Below are 25592 nucleotides of genomic sequence, written 5' to 3' on the forward strand. Positions count from 1 at the left end.
AGATGCATCTGCCTCAGCTCCCACCATCATGGCGCTGTGTCTCATCACTGCTGAGTAACGACTTCACAACGAGAAGTAGCACTCTTTCAGAGTGGTGGCCCTGCAGCCAGCCTGCCAGGGTGTGTATCCTGTTTCTGCCTTTTGCCAGCTGCATGACCTTGGGGGAGCAACTTACTTCTGTGCCTCAGTTTCCTTAGCCATAAAATAAGGACAGTAGTAATACCTACTCCATGATATTGTGGAAATTATTAATAAACATAAACAAGCTGCAACAGTGCCTGCATAGAGCAAGGCCTTAATATTTGTTAGCTCCTATTAATGTTGTTATTATTATTATCATCTGATTTCATAGGTGCTTTCAGAAGATATTACCTTAATTAGAAGAAATTGCTCTACTGAATGAATTTTGCACATCTTGATTGGCTGATGGAGAAGATATTTTAGTAGAGGTATGATAATACCAGCTTGTCCTTTAATCATTTCTGTTTAAGGCTCGTCTGCTTTATGAGTGGGTGGGGGGATCTTGGTGTCAATTAGTTATCTTTTGGAGATTTTCTGTACAGTTTAAAAGTATATCTCCTCGAGGATATGTTTTGGATGATCGTTATTAACACAGATACAAAAAGGAGTATTATACAAATTATTTACTTAGGCACCAGTGTTTTCAATATTAACACTAGCGCTGTTGCTGCTACTATTATATCTTTTATTAACAGCTGTCATTGAGTGCTTGCTCTAGCCTGGTCTATGGTAATTCCCTAGTCTTACCATAACCTATAAATTAAGGGTTAATTAGTAATCTCATTTCTTTGTTCGGACTCACAGAAAAGTTTAGATGAATGTCTCATCACATAGTCAATGACGCCTGGATTAAAATCTACAGCTTATCCTTAAAGTTTATGCTTTTAGCACTACATTGTTCTATGGAGAAGTCAAAAAGAGAAGCACATTTCTCCTGTTAACAGACTAATACATGTAAGCAGAAGGATGCTATGAGAGAATTCTACACACATGGAAAGTGTTACTTCCTGAAAGTCTGGATAATAAAAGTTGGCTAATACACTTTCTGAAATGATAAATTGATTAAGTTTTAGTGAAAACGAATATTGAGTTGCAAAGAAATAGACATTGCTTAAAATTAAGATAACTATTCCCTGCCAAAGCAAATTATAATTGACAATTATCTGAAGAGGTTTTACACATGTAAATAAAGTAAATCTAAGTGCAAAAAGATCTAATATGAAAAATATTTCTTTGAAACCTAAACATGCTTTAAGTCCTGAAGTAGTCTGCAATGTCTTAAATGATAACTGACCCCTCAATGATTTCCCATGAACATCTAGAAGAAAAAAAAATTTAGAACATGATTTCTGGATGAAAGATCTGTATATGCATATTTACATTTAAAAATACCTAGACATTTGCTGATGAATTTAGTAGGGTTTTAAATTGGAAAATGGTTTCTTTCTCCTTTCCCTTCCTGCTTGGAAACTAAGAAAGCATTAGGTCATATAAGAAGCCCAAACCAAAGGAGTTAGGGTCTCTACGATACGCATGTATTAATACAAAGAGACTGAGAAGCTTAAGGTACCACTCTGCAGTCTGAGGACTGAGAGGCCGCTGCAACTGCAGATTTTTGTCTCTCTTGCTGAAGAGGTATCTTTGCAGTCTCTGGAGAAAGCTCAGGTAGCTGTTTGTGGCTTTCAAGATCCTGTCCTGAAAGGGGAGCTATCTGAATGGAAAGAGATGCTGTGTGTGTCTCAGGCACTGGATTAGGGGTCAGTGAGCAGGGCCTTTTGAGAAATGATGGTACTTCGACAGATTTGGAGAACTGTGGAGTATTAATGGGGCTGCTACTTCCTAGATCCTGGTTATGGGTTAGTTTCAAGGTAGAAATCCTCCGAGTTTGAGAATCTTGCCTGTAGTCCTCTTGTAGAACTGGGTTGTTGATGTTAGCGAATGGTGCAGGATCCGTGCTGGAAGCTGCTGGTAGTGGATTAGTGATTTTTTGTGTATATGACATGGTTGTGTTAGATTCTTCAGAATATACAATTGTCTGCCTCGAATCTTCATTGGAATGCATAGTTCCCTGAAGAGGTTTTTTGTTAGCAAAGTACTCTGTACTGGAGGGAATTTGTGTGTTAGTTACTAACTGGTCTAAAATGACACCCTTTGTGTGACTGGTTATCAAAGAGCTATGAAAGCTCTCTTTTCTTTCTGGTGGAGGGGGTGCCTGAATTGACAATGGGATCCAGAGAAAGAAATAAAGTTGAAAGAAAAACAGAGAAAGTCCAAGTTAGTCATGAAAGAAACCAGTGTCAACCTTGCCTTTACAGAAGTAAAGCAATGCCACACCTTCTGATTATGCTATCCATTTTGTTAGCTAGATTGAGTGATCATTTTCATTCCATTTAGAATGCACTTATGTTTATTATCAATGTTTGCCCTTGGGGAAAAAAGTGTTGCCAGAGAATACATTATAACATTTGCTCCATCTACATTCAGGGAAATTATGTTAAAAGTGAACATATGTTCTCTTGGCATATTTTATTAGACTTTGACATATATATATAGTTTATTTAATAGCATTGTTTTATAACAATTTTCATGCTTGTGGCACAATTTTAGTAATATCTCCAACACAGAGCCCTTTTAGTAAATATAATAGTTGCATACTCATAGTTATTGAATACATAATGTATTGCTGACCTCATCAGTTTAAATCCAAAGCATCAGCTGTCAGCTTTTAAAGAATTAGAATATATCCTAGAGATTATGTTAAAAAACGATATACTTTGATAAGCTTAATCAGAAACAAAACAAAACCAAACGCTTGTTTGTTAAAATTTGTTCTCCATGTTGTAAATACAAACCTGGCAAGCAAACTAAATACAAAAGCAAAAACATATTAAAAATAAAATGTATTGAAATACGCACATTAGGAAAGAGGCTGTAAGCAGTGGTCTAATAATCATGCCTTAAAATAATGCAGTAGCCAAGAGTGTGCAGGGTTACCTGAGTTGGTGATCTTTTATCTTGTAGGTTTGGTCGAACGCTTCTAAAACCTTTTGCTGCAAGAGAGGAATATGTAGCATCTCCGTTCAGTGTCTCCTGATTGCCATCATTGTAAGATCTCCAAGCTTTCATTAAGGGAAAACAATTGGATACAAAAAGGTCTACGTTCACTTAAACATTTTTTATAAAATTTATTTTTATTTCCAAAATCATTTTTATTTCCAAAATTGTAGTGTTCTTACTAGAGGTTTAATTTAATATGCATAACAGTACATGAAATTTAAATTTAACATGAAGTCAGCAATGTGGCTATGAATATGTTTTCTAAAAGTCACAAATAATATAATAATTATTCAGAATATTTTTTCTGTACCTGAGTCTGGTGACTGAGAATCACGCCCTGAAAGAAAAAAAAATGTTGAAATTAAGACTAAGGTGAAATAAATGAACAACCCAGTAAAAATAACATGGCAAAGAACTATATGCATTGTTTTTGCAAACATTATTTCAGTTTTAAAATCTGGGTATGTCAAACATGCCAAAGGGAGGCTTGTACATTTATTTTTACTTCAATTAGAATGTCATTCATTAAATATCTATAATATATAAATATCTATATAGTAAACACTCATTTTTCCCCTCAATAATGTTGCAACATGCAATTTTAATCTTATTATGGCAAAGATGAATATATGAATTTCTAAATATCAAATTAAAGGATCAAAAGAGATCTGGTTTATAAACAGCACTAACTCAAACTGCCAGATCCTTAGCTTCCAATGCCCGGCTGTTGATAAGCATATTTAACTCCTGTGTTATAGAACTGTATTCTGTAGTTCGCATTTGTTTTTACCTTAAGAAACTGTGGACCTGTCTACCATATCATGTGACATTTTCAAATTATTCTCGAGACTGAGTTTTTTTCCTATTGCAATATAAAAGTCATTTTATACTCAAATATGAAAAAACTGTTACAATATGTTCCACTGTCTTTCAGCTAGTAAGCTGTGGAAAATAAATTTCAGGACTAATAAATTGCTTTTGGTAAGGCAGTTGGCAAGTTATCAGTGATATATTTGTTATCAATTTTATTGAAGTTATATATTCCAAAATCTTCTATATGCACATTTGAGGTAATCAGTTTGCACGTTTAACTCATGTGTATTTTAAGTCATCAGCTTGTGTTGCCTGGTTTATTAAAGCACATGGTCAACTTTACTTAGATTCATTAAGCTTTAACTTTGGAGATGATCCTAGGGGTTGGATCATTAGCCCAACCTGCTGTCCAGTCCTGGATTCCTTCTATGTGTTCCCCAGGACCATTATTAGATTCCCATTTCAATTCATAAAACAGGAATTTTACATGCTGGAAAAGTCTTTGTTTTTCTTTTAGTGCTTCAGCACAGTTATTTTCAAGTTTAAACACATGAATTTAGAATGATAAAAATGGGCTGAGAAATGCGAGCATCTGATTTTTAGATAAAATATTTGATATGGGTTCTTTCCAAATCAAAGGAAGAAACACAAATGTGAGTCAGCACAGAGTACATTAGAATGATTCCAGCTCAGGTGAGCTAGAGAAGACTAATGAATTCCCATTCTTTATGATCATTGATAACTTGGTATGGATTTTATCTCCAATGAATTTAAAATTGGAGTAATAAAATGGGTACCATAGAGAAAAATTACTTTGAAGAATTATGCATGAAATGTTTATTGGACCCTACTTCTAGAATTTGTCCAATTTTTTAATTTTTATTTTATTTTTTAAAGATGGGGTCTTGCTATTTTGTCCAGGCTGTCCTCGAAATAGTGGGCTCAAGAGATCCTACAGCCTCAGTCTGTTGGTTAGCTGGGACTACAGGTATGTGCCACTGGGCCTGGCCCTTCTTCTAGGATTTGATGGAAGCAGAAATGATTGAAATTCTTAATCAGCTATATGATGAAGATAAAGAAAAATACAGTTTGGCAAAAAATACAGAGCAATCATCAGAATTCTGCTTTAGGGCACTCAGGAGAGAGATTTAATAACCATGAGGCTGCCATCCACTGTGGACAATGAACAAATTTTGGGATTTGGGAGAGGACAATGAAAAGCAAATTTTGGAATTTGGGAAAAAGCAATAAAATAGCCCAATGCTACTTTATGAAAAGAGAAGGAGCATTAATAACAATGATTATATTCTGATTTTTTTCTTGAGGATAGGGAGTTTCTTTTATGCTTGGTTTGGTAAAACTGAGATAAAAAAGAAGGCTGTGTGTTAGCGCTGGGGACGAGGTAATGGGAGCCAGAGGCTTGGAGGTGCAAGGGTGCAGGTGCGGTGAGAAAGAAGAGGGTGTACTGGGCGGGTCTGAAGGACGCTAGAAATAAACTCCCTCTAACTGATAGTCTGTAGGGGGCAGGCTCTGCTTCTTCACACTGGTCACCGTGTTGAAGATGAGGAGCCCCAGGAAACGGTAAGTGTGAGAATCAGAGGACAGTCACTCCAGGCTCAACTGTGGGTTTCTTCCTGGGACCCTGGGCCCAGGCATTTCCAAATGAATCTGTCCCTGTGCCACTGGAAACATTAGACAGTAAGAGGGGTGGGCTGTTCTGAAGGGTCTTGCATCGCACAGTGGACACGAGTGTGCAGAATTAAGAGAAAGGAGAAAATGGCCACTGATTCGAACTTCAGGATGAACCTGTATTTTAATAAAGCTTATGTTGATGATTAAAGTCTGCCTTGAAGTGGGTGGTCTCTCAAGGAGACTAAAGTACATTCATTTCTCTTTCTTTAAAATAAATCCAATTACAGATACTTGGAACACCCAGTCCTGATTTGCTTTTTTATTATAGTCTTCTATGTGGACACTTTTTAGCATAGCCCTGCTTTTATTTTATCCCTGCAGGAAAGACTAGGAGAGGGAGGACACCTGTTCTTTGGAGCAGGTAATAGAAAGTTTCATGGATCCACGTCAAGTAAACAGAATATAGGTTAGAAAAAAAAAAAAGTCACCCAGGTAAATGGCTTGGCAGATGTGTGGGGAAAATGGATTTCCCCAGATCTGCAGCATTATTGGTGCACATTCACTTGTGAAAAAAACACAAAGCTAGGACTAGGGGCCTGAGTCCTTAATTTCTAGTGTTCTTTAGTAGACAGTCACTGCTTCACTGAAAATCCACGAATGACTAAATGGTGTAAGTTTTCCCCTTTCCTGGCTGTTTTGCATGTGAATATTTTAACAAATAGGGTCTTGAAGAATGAAGAGCTCCACGTGCTCTTACCAGCCCTTTTCCTCGTGTCGAGGCACAAACTGGTGAGTCTCTGTCTGAGATTTTGTGCAAGACATTCCCGGTTCCATGTCAGGGGTGGAACTGGATGCCCTCCATGGGCCTTTCCACTGTTATCATTCTAACATGACAGCTTTCGTGTAGCTGTGTTTGTGATACGTGTCACATCGTAATCTCTACTCTCAGGTTTTACTTAAATCCCTTTTAACTGATATGCTCTATTGACACTGTCACTATATTTTTCTTGAAAATTATTATTTCGATGCCTATAACTCATTTCTTTAGAAGACTCAAGTGCTTTTTAAGAATTATTTTAAAATGTTGATTCAATTCAGGTCAACTAATTGAGTGCCTACTGTGTTTCTATGTACAATTATAACCCTTTCCATTTATTTTCTTCATTTACTCTCATTTATTCTGACAAATCCTTGTGAGTCGGGTAAATGATTAAGCTTTCAGAGAGGTAAGAAAATGACAAACAATTTTTCATTTGAAAGAAAGGAAATGAGATCTAGACAGACTAATTTTCTTAAGGGCATGAAACATGCTGGTGGTATCGACAAGACCCTGTCTCTTGGCGGAGTGGTCCCCATACTGCAGCATTCCTTTAGGCTGCCAAGGGGTTTTGGTGAAGTAAAATGTTTTCAATTGTTTCTCAATAGTCATTGTCTTGGTTCTGGCATAGGTTTAAAATATCCGTGTGTGCTCTGATGGATTGTCCAGTGGAAATTTACTTCTTATAAAAGGAAAAGAGAAAGACAGACTGACTCAGGGGACAAATAGGTGGTGACTCAGATTGACCCTCTGATCAGAGAAGGGAGTGAAAATGGCTTGGGACCTTTTCTGGAGGTTTTACATAAAGGCTGTTGTATTTTAACAATATCGAAGGCAATAAATATTTATCAATTCCCTTTTGATTCACATAAAGACACTGTATCATATAAGTTCTTATGAAAGCTACATAGAATGCAGTTGTGCATATTAATGCTAACTTCTTTATTCCAAAATGTAATGGAAGCTTCTTTGAAAAAGGGGGCCAGGTGTGGTGGCTCAGGCCTGTAATCCCAGCACTTTGGGAGGCTGAGGTGGGCGGATCACTTGAGGTCAGGAGTTTGAGACCAGCCTGGCCAACATGGTGAAACCAGGTCTCTACTAAAAAAAAATACAAAAATTAGCCAGGCATGGTGGCAGTCACCTGTAATCTCAGCTACTCAGGAGCCTAAGGCAGGAGAATGCTTGAACCTGGGAGGCAGAGGTTGCAGTGAGCCAAGATCGTGCCACAGCACTGCAGCCTGGGCCACAGAGCAAGACCCACCCGTCTCAAAAAAAAAAAAAAAAAAAAAAAGAAAAAGAAAAAGGGATCTTACTTTACGTCTAATTGACACAAAAGAGGGCTGTTTTTTTAAACAATTATGTCCAAAATTCAGTGGACTTCATTCTCTAGAAATCTTATGCCTAGTGATAGAAAACTTAAAATAGCCCAAAGCTACATTGTTATTACTGAAGATTATTTCATATTCCTCAAGTGTGAAATGTTTTTTTTTTTCCTTTTTGCTGTTGTAATTCCGAAGCATTAAATCTTTTCTATGAAGTCGAGTTATATGAAATTGCATGTAGTTCAGTTTCGACTCTCCACATGGGCACTGTGGAAGCAGTGCGGCGTTCCCCGGCACGTGCGTCAAGGTTCACGTCTGAGTAGGTTGGGCTGAGATCCTATTTGGTTGAAATGTCAATGACATTCAGGGTATTGGCATTCCAATTACACGATGGCCCTGAACTCTTACGTTTATTGTCTTACTTGCCTTCATTCCTGTTTCTCATGGTATCCAGTGTAAATACATCTGTAGTTAGAATTTCGAACACCTTTTTATGTTCATACATGCATGAGCCACTACATACAAATAGAGATTTGTATAGAGATTTTTTTTTAACCAAAAGGAGGTCATACTATAAACCTTGCAATGCATCTTGCATTTTCTTTTAACTTAATATATAACTGAACTCACTAGCCTGGCATTTAAACTTGGACGTTGAAATCCATTTGTGGATTAGAGGTGGTGAACGGAAGTGGGATTCTGCATATGGAAGTTCATTTTTTTTCTCAAGAAAAACTCAGTAGTTTAGAATTAAGTGGCTGTAAAGCGAAGAACACCCTGAGTATTTAATCAACTGCTAGATGTATGTGTGTAGAAGACTGTGATATGCATAATGAGAATTAAAATTATTTAAAGACGCCCCATCCCTTTCCCACTTCTGCTGTAAGACCCATTAATCTTATAAATAAAAAACAAGCAATCCTCAAACTGCAACTAGCCAACCAGCCAACCAACCAACCAACCAACCAACCCATCACCAACAGGTGTGGGTCTATTTCAGGGTCTGGAGGCACTGGGCTTGCTGGCCTCCCTTTGACCTTCTAACAGCTGCACCCCCTCCCAGTGCAGACTGTGCCTTAGGTACTGTGCCTAACTTCAGTACTGTGGCTTAGGTAGTCACAACAGAGATTTATTAAAAAGAGACCACCTGAGTGGATGCTGAAATCTCGCACCCCCAGTGACTTCCTATCTGTGGGCACATGTTAATCTTAATTGGTCAAGATTTTGATATGTTTAAATATATATATTAGAAGGGTATTTGCTGATTGGATTAAAGGAAAGCAAAGGCCTCTTTCAAAACTAATGTTCTATCATTCTGTTCACAACCTTTGACAAAGAATCCAGTTAATGAAGATTCAGTTTCCTACCAATCCCTTTTTTCATCCTGTACCCCTGTACTCCTACCCCAAAAGTTTTTAGGTTAAAAAAACCCCCGAAAACCTCTGAGTTATCTTAATGAAATATTATGTTACTTAAGTTCATGAGATAACAAAAACTTAAATAGTTATTAACACTCGCAGTTACTCAACCTATTTTTGGCAAGTGACTGTTGTTTTTAATTATACATTTAAAATGTTTCCTACAAGATCTCATTTTCCTTTGCTTTTTACGTTTAGAACAAAAACAGTCAGAAGAGCTAGAAGCCATTCAAGTGCGACACTGTATGAGTTAGTGATATTATACCTGCAGCCAATAGGTTTGGAGAACTTTGCACTCTCTTCACAGATGTTAGCGTAACAGACATGGCGGCACGTTTGCGAGCACACCCACCGCTATCTGGAAGCAAAAAAATGATATAGCAGAGGCCAAGGCAATGGGAAAAGCACGTGCAATATCATGCGTTTTAAGTGAAATGTGCCAGACATCCATGAGAAAGATGAACAGTTAGAATTAGTAATCATGGAATGCACCTGCCAATTTCACACCACTCTCAAACTAAAACAAACAAAACGAAACAAAACAAAAGAAGACCAGGGATCTGTCTTAGAAATAGGTGTCACTGTTTTAGTGAAAGCATGGAAGACTTAATACTTAACATTTTATGGTTTTCTTTGTGAAAACTCAGGCACAGAACTCAACTTTGTTTATACCATTTAAATTCAATTTATACTAAATCTATAAGCACTGGATCTGGCTTTTAGAGTCAAGGATTAGCTCCATGTCAGGATTAAAGGCTATGGTACAACATACTTTTAAGTTAATATCAGTTAAGTTTTACCATCTTCTAGCTGTTATAATTCCCAAAGAGAGCTTGAATAATTCTTGCAGTAAAAATGATTAGTGACACAGGTATGATACATTTTTTTAGGATTCATAGAGGAACACATGGCATTATGGAAAGTCCACTCTTCCTGTAGTTAGTGTTAGTTATGCAAATAACTAGCCTTATTAAAATAAAAGTATTGATATATATGGTATCGAAATGACCATGTTTAAAGAAAGGAGTATATTGCTTTTACTTTTTAAGTTTTTATTTTTAGGGCCGGAGCCTTGCTCCATCACCCAGGCTGGAGTGCAGTGGTACCATCATAGCTCATTGTCATCTCAACCTCCCGGGCTCAAGCAATCCTCCTGCCTCAGTCTCCTGAGTAGCTAGGACCACAGGCACACACCGGCTAACGTTTTAACTTTTTGTAGAGACGTGGTCTTGCTGTGTTCCCCAGGCTGGTCTCAAACTCCCTGGCTCAAGGGCTCTTTCCGCCTCGGCCTCCCGTTACAAGCATGAGCCACTGCACCTGGCCTCCTTTATTGCTTTTATACTTTTAACAATATGTGTACTATGATTCGTATCTTTAAACTTATGCAAGTCATAATGTGAAATAAAATCAGTGTAAGTTCATCAGCCATTTTAATGTGCTATGAGAAGTTTAGACTTCTAAATTTGGAAGTCTTTTAAAATTGGAAGGGCAATGTTCTATTTATGACCAGATTCAAATTCCATTCTTACATTCCTCTGTAATATGGCATGGCAATAAATAGTTTTGCTCATTCTCCTCATTCTGCTTATTGAGTAAAACCAAATTAAATTAAATCTTTTTGAAAGTTATAAAAAAAGACAATATAACCACCGATATAATAACATAATCATTATATATTGTCACATTTCCATTTTTCCTTTTTCTTTATTTTCATAAGGAAAGTATCAAGTTTGTTTACTGGACATGACAGAATTTAGATTAGTAAAGATGCTTGGAAGTATAATTTGAAGGAATTTTTCATAAAATTTATAAATAGTAAGATCAATAGAACTTAAAATCAGTGGAGTGATTCTTACTTCACTTTTTTAAAGTATATGTTTAAAGTAACCATTTCTTAATGTAGAAAATCATTAAACCAGAAAACCAACTTGAAAGAATATTAAAAGAAAATGAACCAAATAAATCAAAGGTTATAATTAAGAACCCAAAGAAAGTGACACAAATGGGAGAAACAACTGAAGATTCCTTCAGGAAAGGCTCCAAAAGCATTTTAGCGAACTCAGCAAACTGAAAGTGCTTCGAGACAAGTGCGTCTGATAAGATGGAGGTAATGTTATTGCTTCCAGGAGCTGGAAACTGGTTAAAATGGTTGTGTAGTCAAAGGCATTGAAAGTGAAAACTGACATCACTCTAAGAGTGATTTTATTTCCTAGTTCCGTTAATTCTGAACATCAACAAGCACATAGGTGAAAAGAGAAAATTCCAGAACCAGAAGATCCAGGGTCACAGGTTAAATCTCTGGTGTTCAAACTGTGGGCTGCGATGCCCTGGGCTGCACTGGTGAATTCATGAGGGTGTTGGGGGATAGTTCCTGTTTTTAAGGAAAACACAGTGCTAACTGTTGGACACTCAATGAATTACTCGGTTGGGGCAGTGCACGGTTTCAACATAATAGACGCGCTATATTCCTTTTGATGACATCATATTTTTGAAAAACTGGGATTTTGATACTTGCTATGATAAAAAGCAAGTACCATCTGAAGAACATTTTATTTATTTATGTTTAGAGACAGGGTCTTGCTCTGTTGCCCAGGCTGGAGTGTAGTGATGCAATTGGAGCTTACTGGGCTCAAACTGATCCTCCTACCTCAGCTTCCCTCATAGCTGGGATTACAGGCACATGCCACCACACCCAGCTAATTTAAAATTTTTACAGGGATAGGGTCTCACTATGTTGCCCAGGCTTGTCTCCAACAGCTGGGGTCAAGCGATCCTCCTGGCTCAGCCTCCCAAAATGCTGGAATTACAGGCGTGAGCCACCGTGACTGTCTGGCCTGTAAAACATTTTAGATCAGTAAATGAGAGTGGCCATGTACAACCTAATTCTAAGGTCTGAGAAATTTTTCAGTGTGCAACAGGCACACACATAATATTAGTAAGTAATTCTTGTTATAAAGAATGAAATAAAACTATTTTCTTTCAATTTATGTGTATTGTTCTGTCAAATGCCTTCTAAGTTGTTAGAACAAAATATTTATAAAGTAATTATTAAGTTATTAAGTTGTTAGCACCTAACTACTTAATAAATAGAAGTGTTATATATTTTTGACCTAGGAGCACAATGAAGAAATTACTGAGACATTAAAGGTCACTGTAAACCAAGAAAGTTTGGGAATCCTTGGGTTAGACAATTTATGTATTTTAGGAAGCTCTAAGTCTTAGATGAAATAAATGGAGGCTCTGTCTTTAATAAAGTTTAATAAAGGGCTGAATTCTAAAACTTGAGGCATTTGTAAAATTGCTGGAACAGAATGATCTATTATATTGTGTTTCTACTTCCTTATGTATTGATACTTTCTGATACTCCTTGAAGATATTTTTAAGATCTTAAAACAAGGATGCTACCTTTCATGTGTCAGTTTATCCTAAAGAATCCTAATGCTGGTCTTGCCTTTTGTCCTCATTAATGACCTGCAGCCTTGCTAGGCTACTCTTCCCCTGAGCTGCAAGATTCCTGGAAGCTGTTCCTACTGCTGGAAACCCCTCATATGGGTAAATTATAGATGGATAATTATTTGATGTCTTTCCTTCTCTCCTTTCTTCAATAGCTAAGATATGCCTAAGAAAGTAATGTGTTAAAAATTCTAAAAGTGGACATATAACATGTTTTGTATATGTTTTCTACATTGTTTAGACACTTTAGTATGAAAAATTAACCACATTCCCCCATGGCTAGTTTATTATGTACTGATTAAAAGCAAATACTTAACTTAAAAGAATGCTTTTTAGCCGTGGTGACCAACACATGAAGATTTAAATAGGAATATATATTTTTAATGATTGATATATTGGATAGCTATATCAATCAATAAAGAGATATATTCCTGTTTAAATGAATATTGATATATATATCAATAAAACTGGCCCGTATTATTTATCTATATAGATTATCTGCATTGTCTATCCATATATTATCTGCATTATCTATCTTTCTATTGATAGATAGATAGATAGATAGATAGATAGATAGATAGATAGACAAAAAAGTCAGAAGAGGTAGAAGCCATTTTGGGGATGAGAAAAATAACTTGTGGTGCCACTTTATTCATCTATCTATCTATCTATCATCATCTGTCTATCTGTAGATAGATAATGCAGGCCAGTTTTATTGACTAGCTCTTTAGGAACAAATTCCTACTTCATTTTGTAAACACAGTAACAATGCTTTCAAATTCCTAAGGCAATATATGTGTGTATATATATACATATATATTTAAAAGTGGTATATTTTTATAAAAACATTATAATTATTATTTTGGAATTTTGAGCAAAAGTTTTCAGTCACTTTTGATCAATTTTATGCATATGTTTGAATACCATATTTTCCAATCATTATACATTAAGTGGAAGTTCATCCAAATAAGCAAAATAATCCTATACAAATTGCATCCCATCCAGAGTCAAGCTTACTCCTTAGAAATGAGAAGATGCTTTAGAAGGTTACATTTATGCTGCTAAGCAGTAACTTGGCTCAAGTACCTTGGTGACTTAAACAAATTAACAAATTTCTATGTGCTTATTTTGCTATGAGGGATTGAATTATATGAATAGGAAGGTTAATTATTGAGTGTACTGCCCATCAACACAGCATATTCAGTATATCATGTATGCATATCTCTGTCATAATAGTGTTATAATAAATAGGAAAATCAGCACTCAGTAAAATGAGGAATACTGGGAGTTATGATCCGCTTAAGTCTACAGGGAAATGTCTTGGAAGGATCAGGAAATATCACTTCCTCATGTGGAACTTCTGCTGGAGTGACTTTGTAGCTCCAAAACATGGCTGATGCTAGTCCAGCTGTGGGCTCTACATTCTATTTGCTTTCTTCTGTCTCCTTTACCTGCTAAAATTTTCTACTTCATTCCCCATGTCTACTTCTGACACCTCCAATCATCAAGTTGCCTTTGCGTGGTGCATTTGCAGGGTTATAACTTCTCTTGATTGCTGAGCCTTCCTTGTGTGTTTTGACTGTCTCCAGTATCCTCATCTTGCCTGTTGTCCACATGTCTGCAAGGTGACTGCATCCCCAGGAGCCCGCCCGCACAGCCTTCTCTGAGGCCACTACGGCACATGGCACATGACGCAAGGCTCTGCACTCGACCTGGGGATTAGGTATTGGTCCTCGCCAGTGGCTGGGTAATCCTCCTTGTAGGCACTTGATGCAACAAGAGACCTCAAAAAGGCAACCAGCTGGACATGAGAGAATATCTTGGGCCATCCTTTCTACTCTGCCATGGGGCGACGGCTCAAACAACTTTACAGTGATCACTTGTGGATAGGAAATGGTATCATTTAAACACAAGTTACAAAATTTCAACGAGAAAGTTGTTTCTTGAATTACTTTGTATTGTATATTTCAAGGTGGGGGAAAGGCAAAATTATAAGCCAAATTATTTCTACTGTGGAAAAAAGTTCGTATGTACAAAGCATGTATCATGAACACTTTTACAGTTAAAATGTAGACAATACAGTTTAGAGACACAGTTGTTAAGCTATTTGGAGATACTATTATCACATCTACACATATAATGCTTATAAGACTATGGGAATTGTGACTATAGGTTAATTAAGCTGATTTTGTATAAAACTTTGGCACTCTATCTGCTGACTTCTTCAACATAAAGAGTTTATAAAACAGGTAAGTTTGAATATTTTCTACTAGAGCAACTTGCCTTTGAATTTAGCCTATTTTTAAGTGAGAGATTTCAAAAGTACACAAACAAATGACATACTACCTCTTCCTATTGTTTATAGGAGTTAGTTTTAACATGTGATTAGAGAAAAAGGGAGTAGGAGCAAGTAATAGAAGAGAAAATTCTATGTTTGGTGGCTATAAGAGTGGGGCACAAATACAAAGAAAGAAAGTAATGAATCTATGGTATGTATCTAATCAGAAACTCAGAATCACATTTAGGATCAGAAGAGTGCTAAACTAATGATTTAGGGCCAACATGATTTTTAGAGAGCAAGGCTAAAAGAGTTTAAAACTAACAGACAGCATACCTGTGTTCATTTTCACCTTGGAGAGTTTGTTATTAAAGTCTTCAGTTTTCCTGTAGAAAAAAAATGGTGCATAATTGTTCACTAGCATGTGGAAGAAAATATCATGAAAGTGTGTCTTGTTTTTGTTTTTGATGTACCTGTAAGTTAATATCACATTATCATTAGTCTTATTTAAATCAGTGTTTGATAAGGTAGGAAGAATTTATAATTCTGTTCATGTTAAACTTTAATTATTGGTCCCATGCTCATAAAACAGACATATTCTGTTTTTATGCTTTTGTTTAATGGTGAGCATTAATGGATGAAAATGGAGAAGTTTTGTGCTTGTTTTTCTTTTTTTCTTTCTTTCTTTTTTTTTTGAGACAGAGTCCGCCACTGTCGCCCAGGCCACAGTGCAGTGGTGCGATCTTGGCTCACTGCAATCTCTGCCTCCTGGGTTCAAGCGATTCCCCTGCCTCAGCCTCCCAAGTAGCTGGGATTACAGGCACATGCCACCACCACCCAGCTAATTTTGTTCTATTTTTAATAGAGACGGGGTTTCACTATGTTGGTCAGGCTACTCTTGAACTCCTGACCTCGTGATCCACCTGATTCGGCCTCCCAGAGTGCTGGGATTACAGGCGTGAGCCACCGTGCCCGGCCTGTTTGTTTCTTTTTTAGAGAGAGGGTTGTGCTCTGTTACCCAGGCTGGAGTGCAGTTGGTGTGATTGTAGCTCACTGTGGCCTTAATTTCCCAGGCTCAAGCCATCCTCCCATCTTAGCCTCTCAAGGTGCTGGGATTACAGGTGTGAGCTACCGTGCCTGGTTGAGTTTTCCTTTTAAAAAATTAAATTTCTTTTACAAATATTTATACAAATGGTTTTTGTTCTCTAAGCCTGAAATGATTGTCTGTTAAGTGTCCTCTTCCAGAATTTTAAAAGTGACCTGGCACTTTAAAATCATTGCCTTACATGTGCAGGTCAATTGACTACCGGGGAATATGTAATGAATGTAACGCATATTTTCAGGACACTGTCAAGAAAGATGAGATTCATCTTTCTCTTTTTTAAAGACACAGGAAATAGATGGTCACTACAAAATCCATCTCTGCATTAGTATTGAACGCTGATTTTTCCCAGTGAAATGTTGGATGCAAAGCAATTGAGATTAATTCGCTAGAAACGGTTGGCAGAAAGGGGTTGTCTCAGAAAAAAGGTTTTTTTTGAGATGAGTCTCGCTCTGTCGCCCAGGCTGGAGTGCAGTGGCACGATCTCGGCTCACTGCAAGCTCTGCCTCCCGGGTTCACGCCATTCTCCTGCCTCAGCCTCCCAAGTAGCTGGGACTACAGGCGCCCGCCACCACGCTCGGCTAATTTCTTTTTGCATTTTTAGTAGAGACAGGGTTTCACCATGTTAGCCAGGATGGCTACGATCTCCTGACCTTGTGATACGCCCGCCTCGGCCTCCCAAAGAAAAAAGTTTTAAATATTGTGTATCGTTTTATGACATGTGAGATGACTTAGTTCTTTCTCTGGCATATTCTCTTAGCCCATTTATGGAGTTTCTTATTTACCCATACCCTGAAACCAAAGAGGAAAGACACTCTGATAAGGAAGCAAACCTCCTAAGTCCAAGAGCTCCCTGCAAGAGCTGTCTGACCCTGGCCACTTGGCCTTTGCTCCTGAGTGGGCCTGTTGTTGAGTATCCACAAGAACCCCCCCCTAGCACAACACACTCACAGCTTCCAGGCGCATCAGTACTGCAACATCTGAACATTTTCAAGAATTTTATTTATTCCTTTTGGATGAATGAGGATAAATTTGAAATGAAATCATTGGCATGATCACCTGTCAAGAAAGACTTTTGATAAATAAAGATTTTTTAGTCTCTAAAAAGAGCAGCAAATGAGCTTCCTGGCTTTCTTGCCTTTGTCTGCCAAGGTTCTCACCCTCTTCTCCCTTCTGACCATTTCCTCTGCTCAACTCACAACTATTATTTTCTTTCAATGTGGCTATTGGAGTTCACCTCTTTTGGAAAGCCTGGCTTTGTTCATTACTGATGAAAAATTATAATAATAAAATCAAAATGTGAATATTAGCTAAATATAATGGTACTTCTCTCCCAGTGGGGGGAAAATGATGAAAGAAAATAACATTAAAAATACACTTAAGTCCTATGAAATATAATTATAAAGCAAGATTTTATATATAGATATATATGTATAGTGTAATCCTCGTTTTGCTATATACACATGTATATGTGCACACATACACACACACACGTATATTTGCCTAGATTGAATTACTAATACCTTAGGACTCAATAAATGCTAAATTAATGAACATTTAAAATAGGTAAAATCACAGTACTGATAATCACCTCAATATATGTTTTTAGAGCTCTATGCTGAAAACAATATAGACGATATCCTTACTATGTGGTGTTTAATTTTTGTGTGGTCTGTGTCCAGTGTCATATCGTTGTCCGTCTGCCCTGGGCATCGTTGCAGTGTAGGGAGCAGGGCAGGAGCCATGCTTAGCGTGGCCAGGCTAGAACTGAGTTTCCACAGGGTTATGGGGAACTTCACTGGGGCATTTCATAGGCCAACAGACTCTGAAAAATGATTGAGGGAAATTTTATGATGGTAAATTTTATCTCCTATTTTTCAGTGTATGCAACTAAACAGGCACATTTCTGTTTTACTTTTTTGTTTTGTTCTTCTCCAGAATTACACAGAAAAAATGTGGCGTATTTCTAAAAACTCAACTTGGTAGCCTTAAGACCGCCTGTATTGAGGGATACCGATGAAGTCAGGGAAGAGGGCAGTGGCCAGCACAATAGCTTTGGGAATGCTCCTTCAAACGTATTTATTTTAATCTCTCGGTAGCTCTTGGTAGCAAAACTCCTAATATGTTAACCTTAAATGGACAAAATAAATGGAAAAGAAAAGCCTCAGGGGATGTCTGTGACTGAGACTGAGGCAACTTCTAAAACAAGAAGGGATAAACAACCTCCAGAAAATGAGGATTATGAGGACCTTTCCCAAATTCGACTTCTTCATTCCTTTTGAAACCAGGCAACGCTGTGCTTACAACTGCTTAAGGTTTTAAAACGGAATGAGGAAGACAGTATTCGGGCTAGAATAATAGTGATTGACAAAGAAAACATCAAATACAGAAGGTTAACTCTCAGAATACAAAATCTGCTGATAGACAATAATAATGTTTTTGTACCAAGTTAGAGAACTAGTTATCAACATCTGTTGTTTGAATTCAAATGCCGATATTTACAGAACATCTAACACTCAAAAAGTAAAATAGGATTAACAAGAACAAAGAAAGGCGCCACAAATCCTTGAGGTTTTCATCTTTCAAGTGATGTATCCTGTTACTTATAAATGTAATTTGTGAGGTTTTTTAACTTCCCATTGTTTTAGATGTCAAAATGTGAAATGACTAACTTCCTAATCAAGCAAGACATTTTCCAAGTCGTTAAAAGAAGAATCCCAGTGATTGAGCTCTCAAGAAGAACCTGAAACCGAAAGGCTTCTTGGGTGACTAATAAAAATGCATGATTCTATTTCCATTATTTGTGCTAAGTCCATTAACAAATCCACGACTGAGAACTCTCTTTAGACAGTTCAAACTAAAGCGAATCTAATCTCTTTTTTTCTGCTCTGAAAAAGTGTCCTTGATTGTACTTACATAACAAGCACAGATTATTCTGGAAAGCATCAAATTCCTAGAGTCTTTGCATGCTACTAGAAAACAGCATCTCAAGTATTTTCTTAACTTGGAATTGGACCAGGGACGGGACTATGAGAACTGACCATAACATGGAGACTACCTTGAGCCTTAGCAGACAGTCCACGGAGCAAAGAAGTCTCCGAACATGAAGGTGTCAGCATGATTTTCAATAGGTGCTAGGGGATTGTGTTTACTTTTGTCAAAGTTTCATATAAAAAGCAACTTCATATGTGTCCTAATTTGTGACAACAATGGATTTGTTTTACTTATGGGTTAGAGTAGCCTCCACTGTCAAAATACATATGGTAATAGATTGTGTTGATTTTTCATGGAAGCGCTGTTAACAGCATGACTTCAGGTCTATAGTCTTTTAATTCTGCTTGAATTTCTTTTTTTTCTTTTTCTTTTTCCTTTTCTTTCTTTCTTTTTTTTTCTGTTTTGAGATGGAGTCTCACTCTGTCGCCCAGGCTAGAGGGCAGTGGCATGATCTCGGCTCACTACAACCTCCACCTCCTGGGTTCAAAGGATTCTCCTGCCTCAGCCTCCTGAGTAGCTGGAATTACAGGCGTGCACCATCATGCCTGGCTAATTTTTGTATTTTTAGTAGAGACGGGGTTTTACCATGTTGGCCAGGCTGGTCTCAAACTCCTGACCTTGTGATCCTCCCGCCTCGGCCTCCCAAAGTGCTGGGATTACAGATGTGAGCCACCACGCCTGGCCAATTCTGCTTGAATTTCTTTGGATTATCAGACATCTCATTTTTCTCGGAATCAGAGCAGGCTGTGTTCTCAATACGTATAAGAGAATAGAATGGGTAATTTAACTTTTGAAAGAGGATCCTAAGGAGTTTGATCCTGCATGGACATGAACATGCCTTTGTGCCTGTTGTCTCATAATTCTGCTTGAATTCTTTTGATTATCAGGCATCCCATTCTGAAGAGCAGCAGAGACAAAATCCTTTCCCCAGTTTTGGCTAAGAATTCTATGTAGGTCATTTTATTTTTGTAGACCTGAATTTAAGCACCAAGACCATGTATGAAACTACAGGACTGAATTTTAGCTCAGTTAATGGGAGGAGTTGCTCAAAAGATTTTCCACAGACGAACCTTAAGCCAATACATTGCTACTGTTATTTTGAAATTAACATATTCACAGTTCATATATTATTCAAAAAAGGACATATTGATGTTTAAGTAGTAGGAAAACATTGCAGAATGTTAGTTTTTTTAAAGAGATGTATTTTAAACATGAAAATAAAAATACAATCATATTAAGGTTATGCACCAGATTTTAACTTGAATTTACTTATTTATTTTGAAATGGGATCATTTGTAGCACTCTCTTTGGATAAACTGCCCTAAGTGATCAATGTATTAATGCATCTCTATCTCTGACTGTGGTAAAATAAGAAGTATTCATAAATGCCAAGTGATTTCACTTTTCAATTATAGTCAAATGACTTAATTCAGGTTGACATTTATCTTCACCTATCTTTCCTATATGTCAACATGCTGCTTTGAAATAGTCACAGGAAAACTCCAAGTAGTTTGTTTTGTGAGTTTAGAAACTCTCTTCTGACTAGTTTCTTTAAATTGGCTCAGAGACTCCTCTGCCTCTGAGTGGGTGGCACACAAGTCAACAGTAGCGGCATGACTGTCCAAGCTCATAAGAACACCAAGTACCTCCCAGAACTCCTGTGCTAACAGTGCCTGAAAATGTTCCTTATTATTCAGGAGCCGAATTACCCGCGGCATCTATTTATCTATGCTGAGGCCAGAACACATTCAACATCATTTCTAGGAATAAGGAGACATTATTACCACAAATAATAAAGAAATAAATGAACATGAGGCCGTTGATAATTTTTTATGAGAATACGTGGAGTGTTAGTTTTAATTAGACCAAATGTCCTGATATTTGGAAAAATTTCCTGAAGAAAGAGCACTATATGTCTTCCAAGGAAACTAGCAATTTTCCTTTTGAGACTTTACAATGTAAGCTGTTCAAAATACTTATCAATTTTCCCTAAAGACTTTACTGATTAGAAGTTGATCACCTGGTAAATGATTCCTTCTGATGTTATTCCAAGGTCTCAAAGTTGGTGAATCACTCATTTCACTATTTGCTTTAAATGGTCATGTGACTTAATATTGGTCCAGCACCTTACTTTCTTTTTTTTCTTTAGGTGGAATCTCACTCTGTTGCCCAGGCTGGAGTGCAATGGTGCGATCTTGCCCACTGCAACCTCTGCCTCCCGGGGTCAAGTGATTCTCCTGCCTCAGCCTCCCGAGTAGCTGGGATTACAGGCATGCACCACCATGCCATATTTTTAGTAGAGACGGGGTTTCACCATGTTGGCCAGGCTGGTCTCGAACTCCTGACCTCAAGTGATCCACCCGCCTCGGCCTCCCAAAGTGCTAGGATTACAGGTGTGAGTCACTGTGCCTAGCCACCCTACTTTCATGGAGTTCCTTAGTTTTATATTGTAATCTAAGGGATAATTACGGAACAACATCTAAGTATTTTCAAGTGCATCTTTTTTCTAAGACTAAGTCATTTGTTCAACTTGATAGTACAGTATTAGGAGAATTCCATTGGCTTATAATGTGCAAATCAAAAGCCAAAAAAATTTCTAATGAAAATAATTCAGATTCTGACTGAGGATCTCATAAGTCAGGCACCTAATCAAAGAGACATGTGAGGAATTAATTAGAATATCCCTATAACACATGTATAGGCAAACTGAATAGCGTTGGAAGAATGGGTCAAGAAACAGGCAACGCTTGACTCAAATCCCAGTTCTGCCCATTTCTATGCATCCGAACAATTTATACCAATGCCATTATCATCGACTCCCCCACTAGACAGCAAAGCATCCCCAATCTGGCAAACTGGCATTATTCCCATTCACTAACATTTCAAATATTTTGAAGCAGACCTTTACCTTTGATTGAGTCTTAAGAAGATAATCTAGACTTTCCTGAAAATACATGGGGCATGATTGTATTGCTTTAGATTGAAGCAAGCCATATGGTTTATTAGACTGATTTCTATGGATTTTCCCATCTCCCAATTGTCCCACACCCAGCTTAGCAACATGTTGGAATTGAAAAGGAATTCTACTTTCCAGGCAGCTTTCTTTCTTCGTTAAAAAGATCCTTTATTTAGCTAAGATTTTCCCCCCACACATTGCCATGAACAAGAGAAAACCTAAGAAAATAGTTGAATCAAACCCTTGCCTTCTAGCCCAGCTATAGACAGTGCTACTGGATCTAAGGGAAAGTGACACTATAAAGGTTTTGACGATTAGCTTTCTTAAAAAAATCATTCTCTTTCCCTTTGACAGCTGACAGCCGAAAGCGATGGCTGAATGGAAAGAGATGTCTATAAAATGTCACATAACAAATTGTGTGACAAATTGCAGAGTGATAACATCCTGATGGCAGCCTACTCCTGCTTAATTCAATAAGGGAAAGTGCCTCTGATTTCCCACCTTGTACCGAGAAGCACACATTTCTATTTTGAGGAGAAAAGCTTTGATCTTTTTAAAGAACCATTTTTTAAAATTTTATGCTTTTCTAAGTTTCTCACTGCTTTTAATTTTAAAATCTTCCATTTTAATTTTTATATATTGAAATATAAAAATCATCTGATATCAAAAGAATTATGTAATCTAGTCTAGTTTTGCATGTCTTGTACTTAGACTTTAAGTAGAAGCAAGCCTCAAAGGCTCTGGTAGGGATTGAGATCAACCAACTCATTTTTAGGGTTAGACATTTGAGGATAAGATAAATGGATGCCCCAAGCAGATACTCAAAAGTAGTTCATCTCTCCTGACTCTTAGCAAATAATAGGCATCCTCCTTTAAGGAATCTTAAAATGTCATTTGAAATCAAGATCTTGGCCAGGCGCAGTGGCTCACGCCTATAATCCCAGCACTTTGGGAGGCCGAGGCAGGAGGGTCACTTGAGGTCAGGAGTTCGAGACCAGCCTGGCCAACATGACAAAACCCCTGTCTCTACTAAAATTCAAAAATTAGCCGTGCATGGTGGCACATGCCTGTAGTCCCAGCTACTTGGGAGGCTGAGGCAGGAGAATGGCTTGAACCTGGGAGGTGGAGGTTGCAGTGAGTCGAAGGTTGCAGTGAGCCGAGATCGCACGATTGCACTCCAGCCTGGGTGACAGAGCAAGACTCCATCTCAAAAAAACGAAACAAAACAAAACACAAAACAGAAAAACAACATACGAAATCAAGATCTTTCCCTTTAAAATATTACAGTACCCTGCTTAATTAAGTACTGAATCATATGAGGCAGGGGTTAGGGAAAAGAACAAAATATGAGAAGACAGTGTGGTAGAAGGCAAAACTGTTTGATAAATAAAATAAGAACTGTTAACATAGAACCGTATGTTTCTTCCTCTAAGACTAAAAGGAAAACAGCGGTTGATTATGACAAGGATTCCTTTTGCCCAATCACAGCACGAGTCCAAATGGAAAGTGTTAATCAGGTCTACTAAACCCAAAGCATATTAGACCTTCTTGGTCTAAGCCTAGACCAATAGCCATTGATTTTTTTTTTTTCTGAAATCCTTAGAATTTTCAGTTAGTAAGTATATTTATTTTAAATTATTTTCATGGTAATGTTACGTGGTGAAAGCATTGCAGTTAAATAAGCCTGCTTATTGTTAATTCACTATTCTTAAAAAGCCACGCTTTTCTTCTGATTGAATACACCTGTTTCCTGAGCACCTGAAATAACATTTATATACCTTAGCAATGTCAAGGTTTGTCAGAATTTTTGACAGAATATACTGTCAGAATTATTACAAATTTATGTTTATATGTGTCTCAGATATGCAGTGGTGAAATCCCACTTGCTATGTGGAATTTAAATTTTGGGGCAGGGGAAAATTTGCTCTAATTTGATCTTATAGTCTTAAAATTTAAGTAATACATTACTTACAAAGTTTATCCAGAATGAAACGTAACTTTTTTTTTTTTTGAGACAGAGTCTCACTCTGTTGGCCAGGGTGGAGTGCAGTGGTGCAATCTCGGCTCACCGCAGCCCCCACCTCCCAGGTTCGAGCAATTCTCCTGCCTCATCCTCCAGAGTAGCTGGGGTTACCGGTGTGTGCCATCATGCCAGGCTAATTGTAGTATTTTTAGTAGAAATGGGGTTTCACCATGTTGGCCACACTGGTCTCGAACTCTTGACCTCAGGTAATCTGCCCGCCTTGGTCTCCCAAAGTGCTAGGATTACAGGTGTGAGCCTCCATGCCTGGCCAAAATGTATCTTAAATTGTACATCTTAAGGCAGTTTGATTCATTTTAGAAAATTTGAATGAGAAAATAATAAGCCAATGGAGGAAAAATATCATCTGAAGAAATTTTGAATGTATTAAAAGTTGGAAATTTTCGATATTTGTGTTGAACAGTGGATAGTTTATTACATTATTCTTTGGAATCTAATAAAAGTAGATAATAAAGGCAGATATCTTCCATTTTCATGGAAATGTATTATTCAGAAATGTATTATTAATATTTATATACTGCTGCTCCATTGTTATTCAGACATTTGAAAAAACTCTTTACATTTCTCTATGTACTAAATGTACAAGTGTTAAGCAGAATCATAGGTGAATAAAAGGTACTCAATTTGAGGAGTACCCTGTTCCGACTGTGTCTGCAACATTTTTATTTTAGGGAAAAACAAAGTGGTGTGCTTATTGATTCTGCAGAAGGCATACACACGAGAGGGGAATAGGTAATAAGTAGAAAGATGATCTTGACAGGCTGAATTAAATTTGGCTAAACTAAATTTCATGATTAGGTTGAAGAGACTGGCTTTTCAAAAATTTATATGGAATAAGTCTAAGGGCTTTAATGCAATTGTTGAAAAATATAATGAAATCAATGTCTAAATGAACAGTGGTTTCATGAATCAAGGAAGACTGGGCTCCAGCTGCCTCACTTTTAAAGTGTCCACATGTGTCTGTGCGTGAGTCAGGCTGGCATGAACTTGAGTCTCTAGGCAGGCTCTGGAGGCTGTGCTGGGTGGGGGGCGGGGGGGTCACAGAACGATACGGTAGAGACACTATGGTGAGTTTCCAGGTGACTACCAGCAGCAACAGGAAAAGTTATTGACATGTACTTGAGGTTTATTTTTTTCTTTCATCTCGTGGAACTCATCCCAGTGGCCCTTGGGTTAATGCTCTTAAATATACCAAATTTATGCTTTAAATTGACAAGAAGATGTATAAATAACAGTTGCAGCTAGAAGCTTCAATATTCCCTCAAGATGTACCTGAATTTAAGAAACATAATATCTAAATAAGACTGTTTCTCAGTGCTGGGTTTTTAACCATCTGGTTCACAATTGTCATCAGAAAGAATGAAAACAAGTCCATCCTAGAAATAAGGGGTTTAAGACTTCAGAACTGTGCAACAAAATGGGATGTGGTATCTATTGCCCTTTTGTTCAGCAAAATGCCAACTCAGATGACCTCACTTCTAGTTCTTACCCCCCACATGTGTTCCCAGCATTCTTCATTTTTCATACCTAATATAGTCCTTCATGCCCTGCCACTATTTAAAGCTAAAACTTTCACTCAATCCACCAAAAATAGGCAAGAAAAACAACATACAAATACAAATTTATATTCCACAGTTATACAGTGGAGAACAGTGAAGCTTATTTGAACAAAGTTTTTGTTGTTTCAT

The 25592-nt window shown here is 37.4% G+C and overlaps 1 protein-coding gene across 20 annotated transcripts in view; it reads right to left on the minus strand.

Moving 5' to 3' along the window:
- Positions 1–25592, minus strand: part of SORBS2 (sorbin and SH3 domain containing 2) — a 226850-nt gene that overhangs the window by 90054 nt on the left and 111204 nt on the right. For 7 of the 20 annotated variants that reach the window (XM_055384910.2, XM_055384913.2, XM_055384912.2 and 4 more), the window contains exons 3-6: positions 15148–15197; positions 9346–9438; positions 3389–3415; positions 3016–3140 (exon numbers count right to left, since the gene is read on the minus strand). In XM_055384910.2, coding sequence (XP_055240885.2) covers positions 3016–3140; positions 3389–3415; positions 9346–9438; positions 15148–15157 — 255 coding nt within the window. In that variant the 5' untranslated portion in view covers positions 15158–15197. Of the gene's footprint in view, positions 1–1591; positions 2234–3015; positions 3141–3388; positions 3416–9345; positions 9439–15147; positions 15198–25592 lie in introns of all 20 variants that reach the window. The other 13 variants (XM_055384906.2, XM_055384907.2, XM_055384908.2 and 10 more) reach the window with 6 other exon arrangements.

The sequence above is a fragment of the Gorilla gorilla genome, chromosome 3 (genome assembly GCF_029281585.2).
Source record: "Gorilla gorilla gorilla isolate KB3781 chromosome 3, NHGRI_mGorGor1-v2.1_pri, whole genome shotgun sequence".
Lineage (NCBI taxonomy): Eukaryota > Metazoa > Chordata > Mammalia > Primates > Hominidae > Gorilla > Gorilla gorilla.